At 45.8% G+C, this 18,057-nt stretch overlaps 1 protein-coding gene across 2 annotated transcripts in view; it reads right to left on the bottom strand.

The window, feature by feature from the left end:
• The window catches only part of LOC132214735 (WASH complex subunit 2A-like), a 76,404-nt gene that overhangs the window by 16,055 nt on the left and 42,292 nt on the right, over positions 1 to 18,057 (bottom strand). For both annotated transcript variants that reach the window (XM_059662117.1, XM_059662118.1), the window contains exons 18-21: positions 13,715 to 13,816; positions 11,886 to 12,017; positions 8,575 to 8,738; positions 1,544 to 1,646 (exon numbers count right to left, since the gene is read on the bottom strand). In XM_059662117.1, coding sequence (XP_059518100.1) covers positions 1,544 to 1,646; positions 8,575 to 8,738; positions 11,886 to 12,017; positions 13,715 to 13,816 — 501 coding nt within the window. The remainder of the gene's footprint in view (positions 1 to 1,543; positions 1,647 to 8,574; positions 8,739 to 11,885; positions 12,018 to 13,714; positions 13,817 to 18,057) is intronic.

Here is an 18,057-nt window from a genome sequence, read left to right as displayed (position 1 = left end):
CTGTGGCTGCTCCCACACGGAAGGAGTGCCAGGGGGTCATCTCTTCCTCCCGGTCTTGCATGTCTTTCTGCCTCTAACACCTGCCAAACTGGAGTGCTCTGAGGTTGGGGCTGAAGGCCCTCCTGGCAGGTGGCAAGTTGGTCTGATTCCTGACCGTTTAAGCTAACCCAGCTAGGTAAAGGTGTTCTTCATGGGGTCCAGCTGAAGAAGTTCTAAGAGCTCCTTTGGGACTGGTGGCAATGGCCAGGTGGCTAAGCACTGTTGGCCTCACTTTGTTCTAGGTGCACATACTCACTAAGGGAATGTGTGGGAGAGAGATGAATGACAGGCCAAAACAGGACTCCAGTGTGGCTAGGTTCCCTGAACACACATCATAATGCCACCTTCCTCACTCTTTCATACTCCTGACATAACTAATATCAAGATTGGCTAAATGGCCTAGTTGTTTTGGCTCAGTGGATAGAGTGTTGGCCTGTGGATTGAAGGGTCCCGGGTTCAATTCCAGTCAAGGACACACGTCCGGGTTGTGGGCTCCATCCCCAGTAGGGGGCATGCAGGAGGTAGCCGATCAATGATTCTCTCTCATTGTTGATGTTTCAATCTCTCTCTCCCTCTCCCTTCCTCTCTGAAGTCAATAAAAATATACTAAAAAAAAAAAACCAACAAAAAAAGATTGGCTAAATGTTTTACCTTAGGTGACTGGGGTAATGATGTTACTTAAATGTAATCACTGGAAGGGTATGTCCACCATAAGCCACTGACTGGCAATTTTTTTTTTTAATCACACACACTTTAAAAAAATTTTTTTTGAACTATAGTATTAAACACTTAACATAAAATTTACCACTTCTAAGTATCATTCAACAGTGTTAAAAATAAGCACATTGTTATGCAAGCAATCCTCAAATTTTTTTCATCTTGCAAAACTGAACTGTGTACCCATTAAACAACTCCCCACTTCTGTTATCCTATAGCCCCTGGCGACCACCATTCTACTTCCTGTTCCATGGTCCAGGCACCCCGTGTAAGTGGAATTATATAGCACTTGTCTTTTGTGATTGGCTTATTTCACTCAGTATAATGCTCTCAAGGTCATACATGTTGTAGCATGTCAGAATTTCCATCCTTCTTCAAGACTGGCTATTGCTATAAACCAGGACCAGACTGTTTGCACTTAAAATACGCCCCTAAAAGAGAGAACTCATGCGTTAACTACTCTGGTCTAAGGTAGAACTCCATGCAGCTGGCGCTATACCTGGCACTCCCTCCGAACCAGAGCAGTGCCCTCCCTCCCCACTTTAAACGCCGAGACCTACACTGACACCGCATGGGCTGCTGCCACAAGGAGTCCTTCTCTCCAGGCTTTGCACGTGCACTTCATCTGAATACACCACTAAGCGGAGACCTCTTTCTAAAATTCCACAAATGGGTCTCCATTAGACTCAGCCTCCAGGTCAGCTTTCAGGAACTGATTCAGGGAAGTAGCACTACTTATGTAACATCACTTCGAGGATATTTCCCGAGCCTAAGAGACTAAGAATACCGATGTTGCAGGAGGAATGGATGTGGGAGGAGAGCCAAACAGGGAGCTTCCACTATCAGCGTCGTCTTCAAAGAGGAGCGATGCTCTCTGGGTCTTCTTTTGGCTACAAAAGCAAACAAAAAGGCAAATGTGACGTTTTAAGAAATGCAGTATCCTTTCTGAGGCACACCTATAGAAACCCACCTACCACTAAAACATCTGAGCCAGCTGTTGGGCTTACACAGCTGAAAACAAACAAGAAAAGCCATTGAAGGAGGTGCAGTTTGTACAAGGTCCAGGGCCTCATTATCTTGTCCCTTTTCAATGACTTTTCCCTCAGTGTAGTGCACTGGCTGATAGCTTTGCCGAGTCACACACACTCAGCACTCACAAACGGAGCATCCTCTCTCACCACCTCCCATGGCACAGGAGGAGCCAGAGCAGGAGGCCCGTTTCCAGAGCGCTCAGGAGGCACTGTCAAGAGATGGCAGGGCCAGGGCCTGCTTTGGGCTGTGACCTGCAGGCTGGTGCCCTCTGCCCACTCAACCCTGTTTTTCCAAGCACCTTTCTGCCCTTGCATACCTTCTCTTCAAACCCGAAACCCATCCTATTCCACTCTCTATCACATCACCATTCATCCACCTCCTACCCCGTGTTGGGCAGCCATACCGACATGCAGCCACAGCTCTCCACCCCATCTTCCTGAGCCTGTCTTCACCTATCGCCTTGCCTGCGGTTCTGGCCTGGCCCCTAGAGAAGGCCGAAGGTAAGTGTCTGCCAGGACAAATACTGGTCAGGACCGTCTAAGGATAAGAAATATAAAAGTGGAGGCTTAGCATTGGACACGGGGAATCCAGAATAAAAAGGGTTCCAACGTGTAAAGGGTCAAGTTCCAGTTTTCACTATGTGATAAGTAACTGTCCAACTAGCATATTAGAGAATTAACAAATGAAAGCTTTAAATTCAATTTTAGCTAGATAAAAATAATAAGTCATTTCAGTAAATTGCTCACCATATCCATTTACTTACATTAGAATATAATTAGCATATACTCCAGTAAGGGTATTACAATCTTCTTAGTAAGTTTAATTATTAACAAGGTACAATCTATGTAGTTTATTCATTAGTTTAGTATTGATGTCTGCCTACATGTTTTAAACAAAAACCTAAGAATCACTGATTAGAAAACACAACTAACCAAATGGGTGAGTGCACTTACACTGAACATATACACCAAAGGACAATTAAAATTAAATCCGTGTCTTGAAGAAGTTTTAAAACAAAGAACCAGCTGGTCACTGTGGCTCAGTGGTTGAGCATCGACCTATGAACCAAAGTTCTCAGTTCAATTGCAGTCAGGGAACATGCCCGGGTTGTGGGCTCCATCCCCAGAGGGGGGTGTGCAGGAGGCAGCCAATCAATGATTCTCTCTCATCATTGACATTTCTATCTCTCCCTCTCCCTTCCTCTCTGAAATCAATTAAAAGATGTATATTTTTTAAAAACTACAAAAAACCAACTCATAATTACAGAGTAAGGTAATATCTAATATACCTTTAAGGATATATACCAATTTAAATTTACACAAATCATAACCAAAATATTTAAACACAAAATGATAAATAACTATGACGTTTTTTTTAAAATAGAACTATCTCAGTTGCCAAAAAAATACCAGAAATTTCATTAAGCAGCTAGAACAGGAAAAAACCTTATGTATGACTTTCTGAACAAGTAATTTCTAAACAAACACACACACAAACAAATATAAAGCCCAACCCACAAAAAAAATTTGATGGCAAGCTGAGAGTAAGCAGAAGAACTAGCTTTTTTCTGGACCTCGATAGCTGTACCAGGAAACAAAAGCCAGGCCTTGACCTTGGCCTTCATTTCCCACTCTCAGCCTCTCATGCAGATGTGTCCTCATAAGAAAACTATGCTGCTCAGTGAGCTAGACTATTTCTCACTATAATAAGTTCAATGTTTTGATTTCTTTAAAAAGTACAGATATCAGAAAACATGATGATGACCACAGAGTTTATGGCTGACACCAGGACACTTTGGAGAATGAAAGGGAAACTTATTAATCACTAGTGGCCCGGTGCATGGAATTTGTGCACGGGGGTGAGGGGTTCCCTCAGCCCAGCCTGCACCCTCTCCAATTGGACATCCCCCTCGCAATCTGGGACCACTTCCTCCTAACGGCTCACCTTCCTGCCTGCCTGATTGCCCCTAACTGCCTCTGCCTGCCTGTCTGTCCCAAACCCCTCTGCCTGCCTGCCTGATTGTCCCTAACTGCCTCTGCCTGCCTGATCGCCCCCAACTACCCTCCCCTGCTGGCCTGATCTCGCCCCCAACTGCCCTTCCCTGCCGGCCTGATCTCGCCCCCAACTGCCCTCCCCTGCAGGCCTGGTTGCCCCCAACTGCCCTCCCCTGCCAGCCTGATCTTGCCCCCAACTGCCCTCCCCTGCCAGCCTGATCTTGCCCCCATCTGCCCTCCCCTGCCAGCCTGATCTTGCCCCCAACTGCCCTCCCCTGCCAGCCTGATCTTGTCCCCAACTGCCCTCCCCTGCCAGCCTGATCTTGCCCCCATCTGCCCTCCCCTGCCAGCCTGATCTTGCCCCCAACTGCCCTCCCCTGCCAGCCTGATCTTGTCCCCAACTGCCCTCCCCTGCCAGCCTGATCTTGTCCCCAACTGCCCTCCCCTGCCAGCCTGATTGCCCCCAACTGCCCTCCCCTGCCAGCCTGATCTTGTCCCCAACTGCCCTCCCCTGCCAGCCTGATCTTGTCCCCAACTGCCCTCCCCTGCCAGCCTTATCTTGCCCCCAACTGCCCTCCCCTGCCAGCCTGATCTTGTCCCCAACTGCCCTCCCCTGCCAGCCTGATCTTGCCCCCATCTGCCCTCCCCTGCCAGCCTGATCGCACCTAACTGCCTCTGCCTCGGCCTCCCGCCACCATGGCTTTGTCCGGAAGGAAGTCGGATGTCCAGAACATGACCAGTTCACCTGGTCTAATTAGCATATTACCCTTTTATTAGTATAGATTATATAAGATAGGATTGCTTAAATGGGGGGGGGGGGGCGAGAGCCTTTTTCAGCAGGAGGAGATGCTCTTGGTAGACAAAAATACATGATCCCTATATCTGGACTGATAGCCAGCCATATGCACTATACTGCCAAGCCAGTCATTAAAAAATTGAACTGCTTTCTTACACCTTACACCAGGGGTCCTCAAACTTTTTAAACAGGGGGCCAGTTCACTGTCCCTCAGATCATTGGAGGGCCGGACTATAGTTTAAAAAAAAACTATGAACAAATTCCTATGCACACTGCACATATCTTATTTTGAAGTAAAAAAACAAAATGGGAACAAATACAATATTTGTATTTGCATGTGGCCCGCGGGCCGTAGTTTGAGGACCCCTGCCTTACACTAAGCAGTTGCTGCTCTGAAAATCCCTCCTCAGCCGAAACCGGTTTGGCTCAGTGGATAGAGCGTCGGCCTGCGGACTGAAAGGTCCCAGGTTCGATTCCGGTCAAGGGCATGTACCTGGGTTGCGGGCATATCCCCAGTGGGAGATGTGCAGGAGGCAGCTGATCGATGTTTCTCTCTCATCGATGTTTCTAGCTCTCTATCTCTCTCCCTTCCTCTCTGTAAAAAATCAATAAAATATATTTTAAAAAAAAATCCCTCCTCAGCCCCCACCTTATGTTCTGCCTTTGCAGTTCACCCAGATTAGGTTCTGATTGGTCGGTTTCTATGCCAATCAGCATCACAAGCTCCGCCTCCTAGGCAGTCATTGGCTCCTCACAGTTCACCCAGATTTGTTTCTGATTGGTCGGTTTCTATGCCAGTCAACGTCAAAAGCTCCACCTCATAGGCAGCCATTGGCTCCTCGCACCTGACCCAAATTTGGTTCTGACTGGTCAGTTTCTATGCCAGTGAGCATCTTTGGGTCTATCTCTGGGCCTGATCAGAGAAGCGAGGCTGATCAGCAGCAGCCCCAGGCTGCTGGCGAGTGGGCTGAACTGCTGATCTCTCGGAGAGAAAGAGAGGAGCAGCTGCTGGCAAGGCCCAGAGAGAAAGAGAGGCAAAGGCTGATCAGCAGCTGCCACGGAGGCTGTGGATCAGACCCTCTTCTCTCTCCAGGCCTCGCCAGCAGCCGCGCCTCTCTCTCTCTCTCTCTCTCTCTCTCTCTCTCTCTCTCTCTCCAAGAGGTCAGCAGTTCAGCCCGCTCGCCAGTTCCTGCCGACCCAAGCCTGGTGCCTGCGCAGCCTGGTGTTCAATCGTCCCTTCAGTCATTTTGGACGTTACGGACCATGACTCTTTATATATGCAGATTATGCAGGAGTGCCAGGCACCAACCGGAGTGCTCCAGGCAGCCACGACACTGGATGTCCTGCTTCCGAGGCAGAGTTGCATAAGTCCGTTAGGGTTACAAACCTGTTTTTGTTTGTTATAATGGTTTGGAGATATAATTTTACATATCATAAAATTTACCCTTTTATAGGGTAAAATGATTGGTTTTTATTATATTCAGAGTTGTACAACTATCATCATAACCTAAGTTCACAAATTCCGTATCTGTTAACAGTCACTCCCAATTCTCCTCTCCCCTCAACCCCAAACACTAATTTATTTTGTCTCTATGGATCTATCCATTCTGAACATTATATAAACGTTAAATTATACATGTGATCTTCTGTGACTGGCTTCTTCCAATTAACACAATACTTCCAACGTTCATCCATCCATATTGTAGCATGTGCTAGTTCTTTACTCCTTCTTACTGGTGAATAAGTCCATTGTATGGACATAATATATTTATTTACCTTTCAATCAGTTGATGGACTTTTGGGTTATTTCTAATTTTGGGCTAGCATAAAAAAGTCACATACAAGTTTTTGTGTGAACATGTTTTCATTTCTCAAGCATATACTTCAGAGTATATTCAGAAATTAGGTCATATAGTAACTCTACTTTTAACTCTTTAACAAGGTGTTAGGATGTTTTCCAAAGTGGCTGCACATTTTACATTCCTGCCAGCAAAATGTATGAGGGTTCCAATTCTTCTACATCCTCTCCTACACTAACTGTCTATGAAAGCTTTTTCTTTTTTTAATTCTTGTTCTTTTTTGTATTGATTTCATAGAGGTAGGGAGAGGGAGAGAGAGATAGAAACATCAATAATGAGAAAGCATCACTGACTGGCTGACTCCTGCACACCCCCTACTGGGGATAGAGCCTGTAACCCGAGCATGTGCCCTTGACCAGAATCGAACCTGGGACCCTCCAGTCTGCAGTCCATCCAATGCTCTAGCCACTGAGCCAAACCAACTAGGGCTTTAAATTATTTCTTAAGAAAAATGCCCATACACTAAATTTTAGAAGACAACTTCTGGAGCAGGGAAAGCATTACTGAAAACCAGGAATTGTGTGTAGCTGCTCCGGGGCCTACAAATAAGACATGTTTCCAGGTCTCTAACTTGTGGCCCTGTGTGCAGTAGGGGCAAAGGGAAGGGATGCATGTGAAAACAGTAACTTCTATACCATGTAGAAAACGCTCAAGGGCAACAGAGGAGGAGCATATATGGATAAAGCCATTTTTGCTCTAGACCCCAACCCTGTGTATTTCTTCTGTCATCTGTCTGGGTTAGGGAAGATTTTTTAAAAGAAGGGGCTTAAACTCAGTCTTTCAAGAAGCTGGCCAAAGTAAGAAAGGAAGAAGGCTGGGGGGAGAGAGAGAGGGAGAAAGGAAGAGGAGAGGGAGAGTGAGAGAGAGAGATAGAGAGAGAATATGAATATGAATGAGAATGAATAAAGGAATGAAATGTTACTTCCCCTACATTCATGACAATAAATGGTTAACAGTTAGATGCTTACAAAGCTAAGTAGTTCACGTATGATTTTATTTAATCCTCAGTGATCCTATGGAAAAAAGTACTATTATTATTTTTGTTTAATGATGAGGAAACTCAGGCCCAAAGAGATTAGAGCTGGGCCAGAATTTATTACCAGGTGATTCCAGAGCCTGTATTCTTAACCAAGGACACATCCAGGGGTGAGGCCATACGGGCCAAACATAGAAATGGCGACACTGAAAGGTATCACAATTTTCAGAGATAGAATATAAGGTGCTTTTGGAACCATCAAATCTAAATGGCCTCTCTCTCCTGCGAGCACACCCGTGCTCATGCCCATGCCGGTGCCTTCCCCTTTCTCCTCCCCCAGGCACACTTCCATTGGCTTCCTCACTCCCAAGCTCCAACGGCCCTTCCTTTACCTCCGTAACTTGTTTCCTAAGCCCATTTCTTCTAGGAATTACTTCTTTTACCTCTGTGATTTACCAAATAAATGTTCTCTTACAAAAAAAAAATCAAAATGAAGGCTTAACCACACCAATGGGTAAGATTTACATGTCCAATCAATTGCCTCTTTATGCTACTACCATTCAGCTGAATTTCAAAGTGATCACTAAGGCTCTCAAGAGAAAAAAATATGTATTTGCAGGGGCGTTACTCTGAATGCATAGCTCTTCTGGCAGCAGGTTTCACCACCAGCCACAGCCATGCTCACTCCACATCCTGCCAGTTCCAGTCCACATAGGAATGAATGTGAAGGACCCAGACCCGTAAGGAGAGCCCGCAACTGGTGTGACTCAGCTCAGCTCTGAGAGAACCATCCTCCTAATGGATGTTGTTCAATGCTGGGCCAATCCCTATCCAAATGACAAACTTAAGTAACTTGATCAAACTGTACATTCTTTAGTGTATCCCAGAGGAAAAACAAACTGTACTTAAACCCCTAATTAACTAAGAAAAATAATATTTTAAGGTTAACAAAATGATAGTTAGAAGAAATTAAGGATCCATCAGAAAAAAAAATTTGCAGTATTGGAGAAGAGTACCTTGCAAGTGAAAAGCAGAGACATCCTCATTTGTTTGACTATCAGGTAGTGATTAGCAGCTCACCCAGCAACTGACAGCCTACACATCAAATACCTTACTGTTACCACAGACTCGGATTAAACGACTTGGTACAATGACTCTTACCTGTCCTTAGCAATAGCAAACAGATCGTCTTCGTCGTCTTCCTCAAAGAGGCTGGTCTTTTTCACCGTCTCCCGGTCCCGGCTGGGCTCAGAGTTCCTAAGTTCGCCTTTAGACCTGTCGTCAGAAGCTGAGTTGGTCTGTGAATCAGTAACATTCCACTGGTCCTTAAAATATAAAATATGTATTAAAATCCAGTGGCAATGGCGTTTAAGGAACCTAGGATGTAAAATAAAATTTACATTCATTAGACTAAGTTGTATTTAAACCAAGTATTGCACTAAGTGTATCACACGTAAAGAAAACTCATGTCCAAGACTTTTCCTTGAACTCCAATCTAGACAGCTGGGTTCTTTGACTTCACAGACCTGCCCATGCCCTCCTCCTCCCCTGCCTGCCACGATGCTTCTCCTCACTAAGGTTCTGCTCTGTGCTGGGAAGGGAACTTGTCTACTTGAGAGGATCAACATTAATTAAAGAGGGGGATAAAGAGATATGCCAAAAAATAAATCAAGAACTCTCAACTTTAGCCCTAGCTCGTTTTGCTCAGTGGGTAAAGCATCAGCCTGCAGACTGAGGGTCCCTGGTTCGATTCCAGTCAAGGGCACAGGCCCAGGTTGTGGGCTCAATCCCACGTGCAGGAGGCAGCCAATCAATGATTCTCTCTCATCACTGAGGTTTCGATTTCTCTCTCCCTTTCCCTTCCTCTCTGAAATCTATACAAATATATTTTAAAAAAGAACTCTCAACTTTGGAGGAAAATATCTTAAATTAAAAATCCCGAAGCAGGCTAGAAAAAAAAATGTGTAAGAAGCTCATGTTATGCATATGCAAACACAACACAATGAGAGCTGTGAAGGACTCTTTACCACCAACCGTCTCCATGTGGACTCGGCATGTAAAACCTCACCTGGCTATGCTCACCCTTAAAATCACAGAACTCCTGAGCACTCGCTTAAGTGGTCCTTTGATTTTTAGAGCCTAGAGCAGTGGTTCTCAACCTTCCTAATGCCGTGACCCTTTCATACAGTTCCTCATGTTGCGGTGACCCCCAACCATAAAATTATTTTCGTTGCTACTTCATAACTGTAATTTTGCTACTGTTATGAATCGTAATGTAAATATCTGATATGCAGGATGTATTTTCATGGTTACAAATTGAACATAATTAAAGCATAGTGATTAATCACAAAAACAATATGTAATTATATATGTGTTTCCCGATGGCCTTAGGCGACCCCTGTGAAAGGGTCATTCAACCCCCAAAGGGGTCACGACTCACAGGTTGAGAACCGCTGCCCTAGAGCTTTGCAAAGCAAAGTGGGGCCCACAGCCAGTAGCATCTGTTACTTAGAAGCTCAGGTTCCACCCCCGATTTGTGAATCAGACCTGCACTCATAACCCATGCCCAGGGGACTGCTTCACGTTATGGTTTGAGACATGCTCCTCTAGAGCGGTGGCTACGTGCTAGACACCCTGAAAGAGCTTTAGGAAATTCCAGTAACCTCCATACCTCCAAACCAATTAGGTCAGAATAGCATTAGCACTCTTAGTTCCCCCCATGATTCCAATGGGCAGGTACTGTTGAGTGTCACTGTTCCAGAACACTGGTTATCTTTACTCTTCAAGTAATATTGCTCCCAGTCTTAGCTAATATTTTCATTTTCCCTGAACCACTGGGGTAAGAAAAATTACACTAATGGTTGGCCATTACTACGGGAAAAAGACTAACAATGCAAAAAAAGGAAAATCCATCTTAAACTCCTACGTTTGAGTAGAAAAAGCAAATTATGTTGTGTCACTTTAAGTTGCTTTCAATAAAAACACTAACAAACCTGTGATTCAGCTGTCCACGTCATACCCTAACTTGCCTATGTTAACATAAAAAGAGCAGTTATTACACGGGAAGGTTTTTAATGCCCAGGGTTTCTAATCCTATATAATAAAAGTCTAGTATGCAAACAGATCGAACAGGGGAACAACCGAAAAACCGGTTGCTATAACGTGTCCTGACCACCAGGGGGTGCACGGGGACTATGGTGGGCATTGGCAGCAGACGGCAGAGCATGGAACATGGTGGGCATCGGCTGCGGTGGGATGGTGGAGGTGAGCAGGGGCACCAGACCAAGGCGGGGCACCGGTCGCTGCCACCGGGTCGAGCCTCTGGTGATTACTTGAAAATTCTTTGCACCCGCATGCTGTGGTCCCGCCCAGCACTTGCACCTGCCGCCGGCCCTGGCACCAGCCCTGATCTCTCGGAGCCATCAGCGGGTACAAATGGCAGCTGCCGGCCCCGATTGCCTCTGAGGGCTTCTCCACCTCCCCCTGCTCCTGAGGGGTGATCGGGGCAGCAGCCGCCGCTTGCACCCACTGCTGGCGCCAGCCCCAATCGCTCTGCACCATCAGCGAGTACGAGCAGGGCCGGCGCCATCAGTACGTGGGAGCAGCGGTGGCAGGAGCGGGGCTGCTGGCAGACAGAGATCTGGGGGCCACAGCGGGAGGGGCCAGGTGGGGGGGGGCACGGAGGATGGGCCAAGACCTGTCCCTGTACCCACCACAGCCTCACTACCCACAGTGCCTTTCAAGGTGCACAAATTCATGCACTGGGCCCCTAGTATCATTATATTTAAAGTCTTTTTCTGTACAGCTAAATCTGAACAGGAGCTAAACAATATTCACTACTGGTTTTGCTAATATGTATCTAGATAGTGAACGGAAATTTGTTAAGACTCTAATAAAAAAGAAGTTAAACTTGCATAGAATGTTCTTACCATGTCTAGATTTATGTTCTTGATTAATGAAACATGGTGATCATGTAATAAGATAAAATAAGGCTCCACTCATTTGAATTAGCATACATTATTATTTGAGGGCCATACTTATTTTATTTTTAATATATTTTATTGTTTTTTTACAGAGAGGAAGGGAGAGAGATAGAGAGTTAGAAACATCGACAAAAGAGAAACATCGATCAGCTGCCTCCTGCACACTTCCCACCGGGGATGTGCCCACAACCAAGGTACATGCCCTTGACCGGAATCGAACCTGGGACCCCTCAGTCCGCAGGCTGACGCTCTATCCACTGAGCCAAACCGGTTATGGCAAGGGCCATACTTATTTTATTTTTAATCCTTTTTAAAAAGATGCCCTTTAGTTTAATATACTGGACTATCTTTATCTTTCTTCAAGTGCTGCAAACAGTCTCTAGTGGCTGAACTTCACTAGACATAAAGCAGGTGTAGAAAGAAAATGCTCAGGACAGCCTGACTCTTACTCCAACAGCACCTGCTCCTGCGGGGAGACTTCCCACCCACCTCCTCGTCGCTGCTGAACAGCAAGGCAGATGCTTTCTTCTTGGGGGGCTCAGAGAGTTTTGCTTTCTCTTGGCTCAGAGTTGGTAGAGATGATGCTTGCTTCTTGGCAGCTGTAGCCCCAAAAAGATTATCCTAGAAAAACAAATGGCAGAAGAGTATGACAACTTTATAAATGTAAGACAAAAACTTAGGATATTCTCATGTCAAATTGTTAGAGAATAAATCTCTAGTCAGGTACAAAATAGATATTTTGTGGGGCGGGGGGGGGGGGGGAATCACAAAATGCTAGTAGACCCCACTTGTCTCACATATAAGCCTACAACAGTCTGTAATAGTCTCTCAGTGTACTCTCCATCCACAAAGGGAACATTCCACAGAACCCAAGGCGGACACCTGGGAGGGGGCATTAGAGGGAGTGACGTGAGGCAAGGTCACAGAAATAGGAGGACACCCGGCAGGCAGGCTCTCTGGCTTACTAAGGAGGCCATGGCCGCACCTGCCAGGAGAGCAGGACAGCACCTGCACAGCCAGAAATCTGCACCTTCCTTTCTATGAGTCACAAACTGGAGCAATGGATAAAAGAGAGAAACATGGAGCGTTCTCCACTCCGTTACACACACCTGGGGCAGAGGGAAGGAACGATTGGGGTTTCTGGTTCATTTTAAAGAGGTAATACAAACAAGAAATAGTTTACTAAATAAAATCACTGACCCACAAAGAACCGTCTCTTATAGGTTCAAAGGCGTTGGGACATTTTTGTACTGTCACACACTCCAGAGGTGCCTATTAAGGTACCTTTATTTAGGTAAGACTAACAAAACCATCAGAGGGCCTGAACCAGAGTCCGAGAGGAATAGCCCTAAGAGTATACACAGCAGGTGAACAGTCTGAAATGTAAATATCGATGAAGAGAGCCTGAAAAGAGAGTGTGGGAAGGCAGGCAAGGCATCCAGTGCGGATACACATTTACGGCGCACTTACTGTGCCAGGCTCGGTGCCAATGGCTGCACATGACTTGTGTCAGCTGTCACAATGACCCCACTTACCACTGAGCCATGAGATTCAGAAAGGTCAAGTTACTTGACCAAGGCCCCTGACTTGCAAGTGGTGGAGCTAGGTAGGACATGAACGCAGAGGTCTGAGGCCAGGCTGAGGAGCTTAGCATCACACAGAACTGCATAAGGATGAAGGTTCGCTTGGTCTTCCCTCTTACTTCCCCCACTCGCTCTCATCCAGGGTGGGAAAGAAAAGCAAGGTGAGGAGGACATGGCTGCCTTCTCCTCTTGCTCCCCCTTTAACCAAGACATTCTTGTAGACCACTGGGTATAACAGGTCCATCCTCTATAAAGCATTTCCTGCCCTAGCCAGTTTGGCTCAGTGGATAGAGTGTTGGCCTGTGCGCTGAAGGGTCCTGGGTTCGATTCAGGTCAAGGGCACATGCCTAGGTTGCGGGCTCTATCCCCAGTAGGGGGTGTGCAGGAGGCAGCCAATCAATGATTCTCTCTCATCATTGATGTTTCTCTCTCTCTCTCCCTCCCCCTTCCTCTCTGAAATAAATAAATACATATTAAAAAGCATTTCTTAAAGGCAGGCTTTTAAAGTGAACTCTACAAAGCCTTCCATACAACCTGGATCATAGCTAAGAGGACCTAAGAAAGGATGGCTGAAATAAAATCCGACAGTTTGGTTAGGTAAGCCTGTCAGATGGCTTGAGTGCTTCCCCATCACCCTGATCTACTGACTGAACCCCTGGCCATAAAGCTACATCAGCAACAGTTTCCTAATAATAAAAAGACTTGATTATCTTGTGTTGCAATAACAATGTTTACCTCTTCTTCTTCATCATCAAAAAGCGAGACTGACGTGGGGAGTTTGCTAGCCAGGAGAGATGCATCTTTTGACTTGCTCACATTTTGAGAGGAAAACAAATCCTGTTGGATCAAGATGAAAGTTCCTGGTAAACAAGATCTATAGTTTTACAGCATCGGTTACACATGAAACACAAACGACTAAGCCACCGCAGCTGCAGTGGTCCAGGTCTCTGTCAGACAAGAGCTCGCCGAGCCCGTCCTGGAGGAACACGCGTCCGAGTCTGCCCCGCTGCGCGCAGCACGAACGCCTGGCTGTGAGGAGGAAGTGACCACACAACTCCAGGCGCCTCACTGGGCCCAGGGGTTTGGGTACCCCTACTTGCTTTGGCTCGGCCTTCCACAGGGACAACTTTAGGCAAGGAGAAAGTTTCCATCCACCTCCTACCATGCTAAAAATAAGAATGACTTCCTTTTTCTGTCCAAAGAATCAGAGGGACTGAACAGATTCCATAATGAGAACAGAAGCCAGGTTCCCAGATTACTGCATCTATGGCTCTTTTATTTAGTAACAAATAAGAGTATAATATTTGCTACTCTAGTAAAAGTATAGTATTATTTCTTTTAAATAAGTACATATTCAATTTTTATTTTTAAATGTTTGGTATTCTATTTGAACTACAGTAGATGTTGCAAACTATTAAAAAATATGGTATATTTGAAGAAAATTTCAAAACGTTAAACTGTAATGCAAAGAAAGACCTGCACGTTGAGCAGCATGAATTTAACATAAAATAGAACTGTTCCTTCAAGAAACTTCAATACACAAGAGGCCAGACAATTAAACAGGTCAAGAACATAAGTTTCTGAGACCTTTTCAGACAAACTTCTCATTAGGGAATCAATGTGCACTCCTCAAATACAGGTCCAATAGGTTCACTAACCGAGAAGAGCGCAGCTCAGTCCAGGGGTCCTCGCCTGGGACCCACGGTGCCCCCCGGGTCTGTTTACGGAGAAGAGGCCTCACAGGGCGAGTTCTGGGCCTCCTTATCCTCTCCTGCATTTTACACCCTGCTAGGATTCACTTAAGGAAAGGGCTCTGTTGCTTTCAAATTAAACAAGGAAATAAACCAAAACAAAGAACAAAAGCAAATTTCAACATCCTGGCTTTGGACCTTGACTAGCATCTTCCTGGAAAGAGTGCTTTTCCATTACCTCAAACATGTCCCCACAAGGATCTCCAGGGGAGCTTGAGCTCGACACTTGAGACGGAGGCAGGAGTTAAGAGCCCGCCCTTCGGGGCCAAGGCCTCTCTTCTATGTTTTCTTCTCCAGGTCTCAGCACCGGGCAGTACCCAGTAAAAACAATCTAGGATGCTGCACATGGAACAAAGCGTTCAGTGGTGGTTTTGAAAACCTGCTTCGCCCAGTCCGGTTTGGCTCAGTGGATAGAGCATCGGCCTGTGGACTGAAGGGTCCCAGGTTCGATTCCAGTCAAGGGCACATATGCCCAGGTTGTGGGCTCAATCCCCAGTGGGGAGGGTGCAGGGAGCAGCTGGTCAATGATTCTCTCTCATCATTGATGCTTCTATCTCTCCCTCTCCCTTCTCTCTGAAATCAATAAAAATATATTTTAAAAATAATAATAATAATAAAAGCCTGTCTGGCTCTGGCTGATAGCTCAGTTGGTTGGAGTGCTGTCCCATACACCAAAAAGGCTGTGGGTTCGATTCCCAATCAGGACACATACCTAAGTTGCAGATTCCTAGTCGGGGAACATATGGGAGGCAACTGATTGATATTTCTAACATTGATGTTGCGCTCTCTCTCTCTCAAAATCAATAAAATATATCCTTGAGTGAGGATTAAAAAAAAAACCTGTCTGAAAATTATTTTATACTCCTACCATAAAGAGGTGGAGTCTGTGTCCCTACCCCAGAACCTGGGCGGGCCTTTGTGATGGCCTCAACAGAATGCAGCAGAGGTGGCAAGTACAGCCTCAGGGGAGCTCCCCGGAATCGCACTTTGAAGCTCTGGGCCACCATGTAAGAAGCCAATTTCCCAGAAGCTGCTGCCTGTGCCCCCAGTGTCCCCGCTATCTGAGTCTTTCCTGCCCAGGCACCAGAACCAGGGAGCTGACTCTCAGCCCAGCCACCTTCACACTAGGACCCACATGTGACCCTAAATAAAAAGTGTCTAGCTAAGCCGAGTCAACTTCTAAAACAGGGGTCCTCAAACTACGGCCCGTGGGCCACATGCAAATACAAATATTGTATTTGTTCCGTTTTGGGTTTTTTTTGCTTCAAAATAAGGTATGTGCAGTGTGCATAGGAATTTGTTCATAGTTTTTTTTTAAACTATAATCCGGCCCTCCAAAGGTCTGAGGGACAGTGAACTGGCCCCGTTTAAAAAGTTTGAGGACCCCTGTTCTAGAACCATAAGAGGTAATAAAACTTATTTTTTAAAAATATTTACATTGGCCGGAACCGGTTTGGCTCAGTGGATAGAGCGTCAGCCTGCAGACTGAAGGGTCCCAGGTTCGATTCCGGTCAAGGGCATGTGCCTGGGTTGCGGGCACATCCCCAGTAGGAGATGTGCAGGAGGCAGCTGATCGATGTTTCTCTCTCATCGATGTTTCTAGCTCTCTATCTCTCTCCCTTCCTCTCTGTAAAAAATCAATAAAATATATTAAAAAATATATATATTTACATTGATTTCAGAGAGGAAGAGAGAGGGAGAGAGAGGTGGAAACATCAATGATGACAGAGAATCACTGACTGGCTGCCTCCTGCACGTCCCACACTGGAGATAGAGCCCGAAACTCAGGAATGTGCCCTTGACCAGAATCAAATCCGGAACCTTTCATCCCTATTCCGAGCCAAACTGGCTAGGCCTTATTGATGTTTTAAGTCTCTAAGCTTTGGAGCAATTTATTTCATAGCAATAAGTAATGGAACACCTTTTAAGTCACTAAAAGTGCACACATATTTTCTTTTTTTATGTAGTTGACAACTCTTTGAGGGCTGACCAAGTGCCAATCACTAGTGTAGGCATTAGGGGTAAGGGCAGGAACAAACGTTCTATCCTCACGGAGCTTTCTAGTTGGGACAGAGACAATGCATGAGTAGACGTGAAACGTCACCTGGAAAAATATACTGTGAAGAACAATGAAACAGAAGAGGGGCTCTGGAGTGGTGTGGTGTGTGCTGGCGGGCCTGCGATTATGCCAAGGGTCATTGGGGGAGGCCTCACAGGGAACTGGGCAAAGTGGACGCTAGCCCTCTGAATTCCGGGAAGAGCATTCCCAGAGGGGCAGGAGCCAGCGCAAAGACCTGGAAGCGGGAGCTCAGGATCAGACCAGAGTGTGAGGCCCCATCGTGCTGTGCTCACCTGTCAGGATTTGGCCTAACTGGATTCTGGCTGATTCCAATCTTCTGTACATTGGACACGAGTGAAGTACAACCCCCAAAGGTTCCATTTGTATCTACGGTAACCACTCTACTCACAGAGAGCTGCATGCTCATCCTGGCCATTAGTGCAAAGTAACCACTACAGTTTAACTCAAAGTTTACAGAATCCAAACTTAAATGCAAATTTCTGCCATGTCCACATATTTTTCTGTGAAGGGACTGATTTCAGCCCATTACTTTCTCATACAGGTCTCTGACTCCCTAAAAGCCTGGTCTAAAGTTCATTCTCAAAGCCTGTGGGAGTCAGAAGCAGCAGTGACGCCTCAGAGAGGTGGTGTTACTCCACTGAAAAGGGGCTCCCGGGCGCGTGCCTGGAGGACTGAGGCTGTCCGCAAACAGTGCCGGCCACAAACTATGACCAGCCACCAGGTAAAAGCTGTGCCAGGAGGCCCATCCCTTCATCACTAAGCCCACATTTTAGTGAGAACACCAAAAAAGGAAGCAGTGTGTAGATTTCCATTCTGGGACAAGTTAAGTACCTCACTGCTTGAAGGTCAACAAATAGCCTAAAATTTGAGCATTCTGAAGACAAAGTATTTTCCTCCCAGAAGATGCGCTGGATTCAAACCCAAGAGTGAAAACTACTGTACATATATTGCTTTCTAAAGACTGTATTCCCTGGCCGGGTGGCTCAGTTAGTTAGAGCATCATCCTGATACACCAAGGTTGCAGGTTTGATCCCTGGTCAGAGCACATACAAGAGGCAACCAATGAATCCATAAGTAAGTGGAACAACAAATCCATGTTTGTTTCTCTCTCTCAAATCAATAAATTTTTAAAAAGAGACCATGTATTCTCAAGAGATTAATGTCAAAGAAAGAACTAAACAATATAATATAAAGTCTTGTACCTCGACTGAGAAAATCCTGATTCAAAAATAGTTTCAAATGTAATA

Source organism: Myotis daubentonii, chromosome 13 (assembly GCF_963259705.1).
Source record: "Myotis daubentonii chromosome 13, mMyoDau2.1, whole genome shotgun sequence".
NCBI classification, from domain to species: domain Eukaryota; kingdom Metazoa; phylum Chordata; class Mammalia; order Chiroptera; family Vespertilionidae; genus Myotis; species Myotis daubentonii.
Note: the sequence above shows the minus strand (reverse complement) of the source record. Positions and strands in the feature narration are given on the sequence as shown.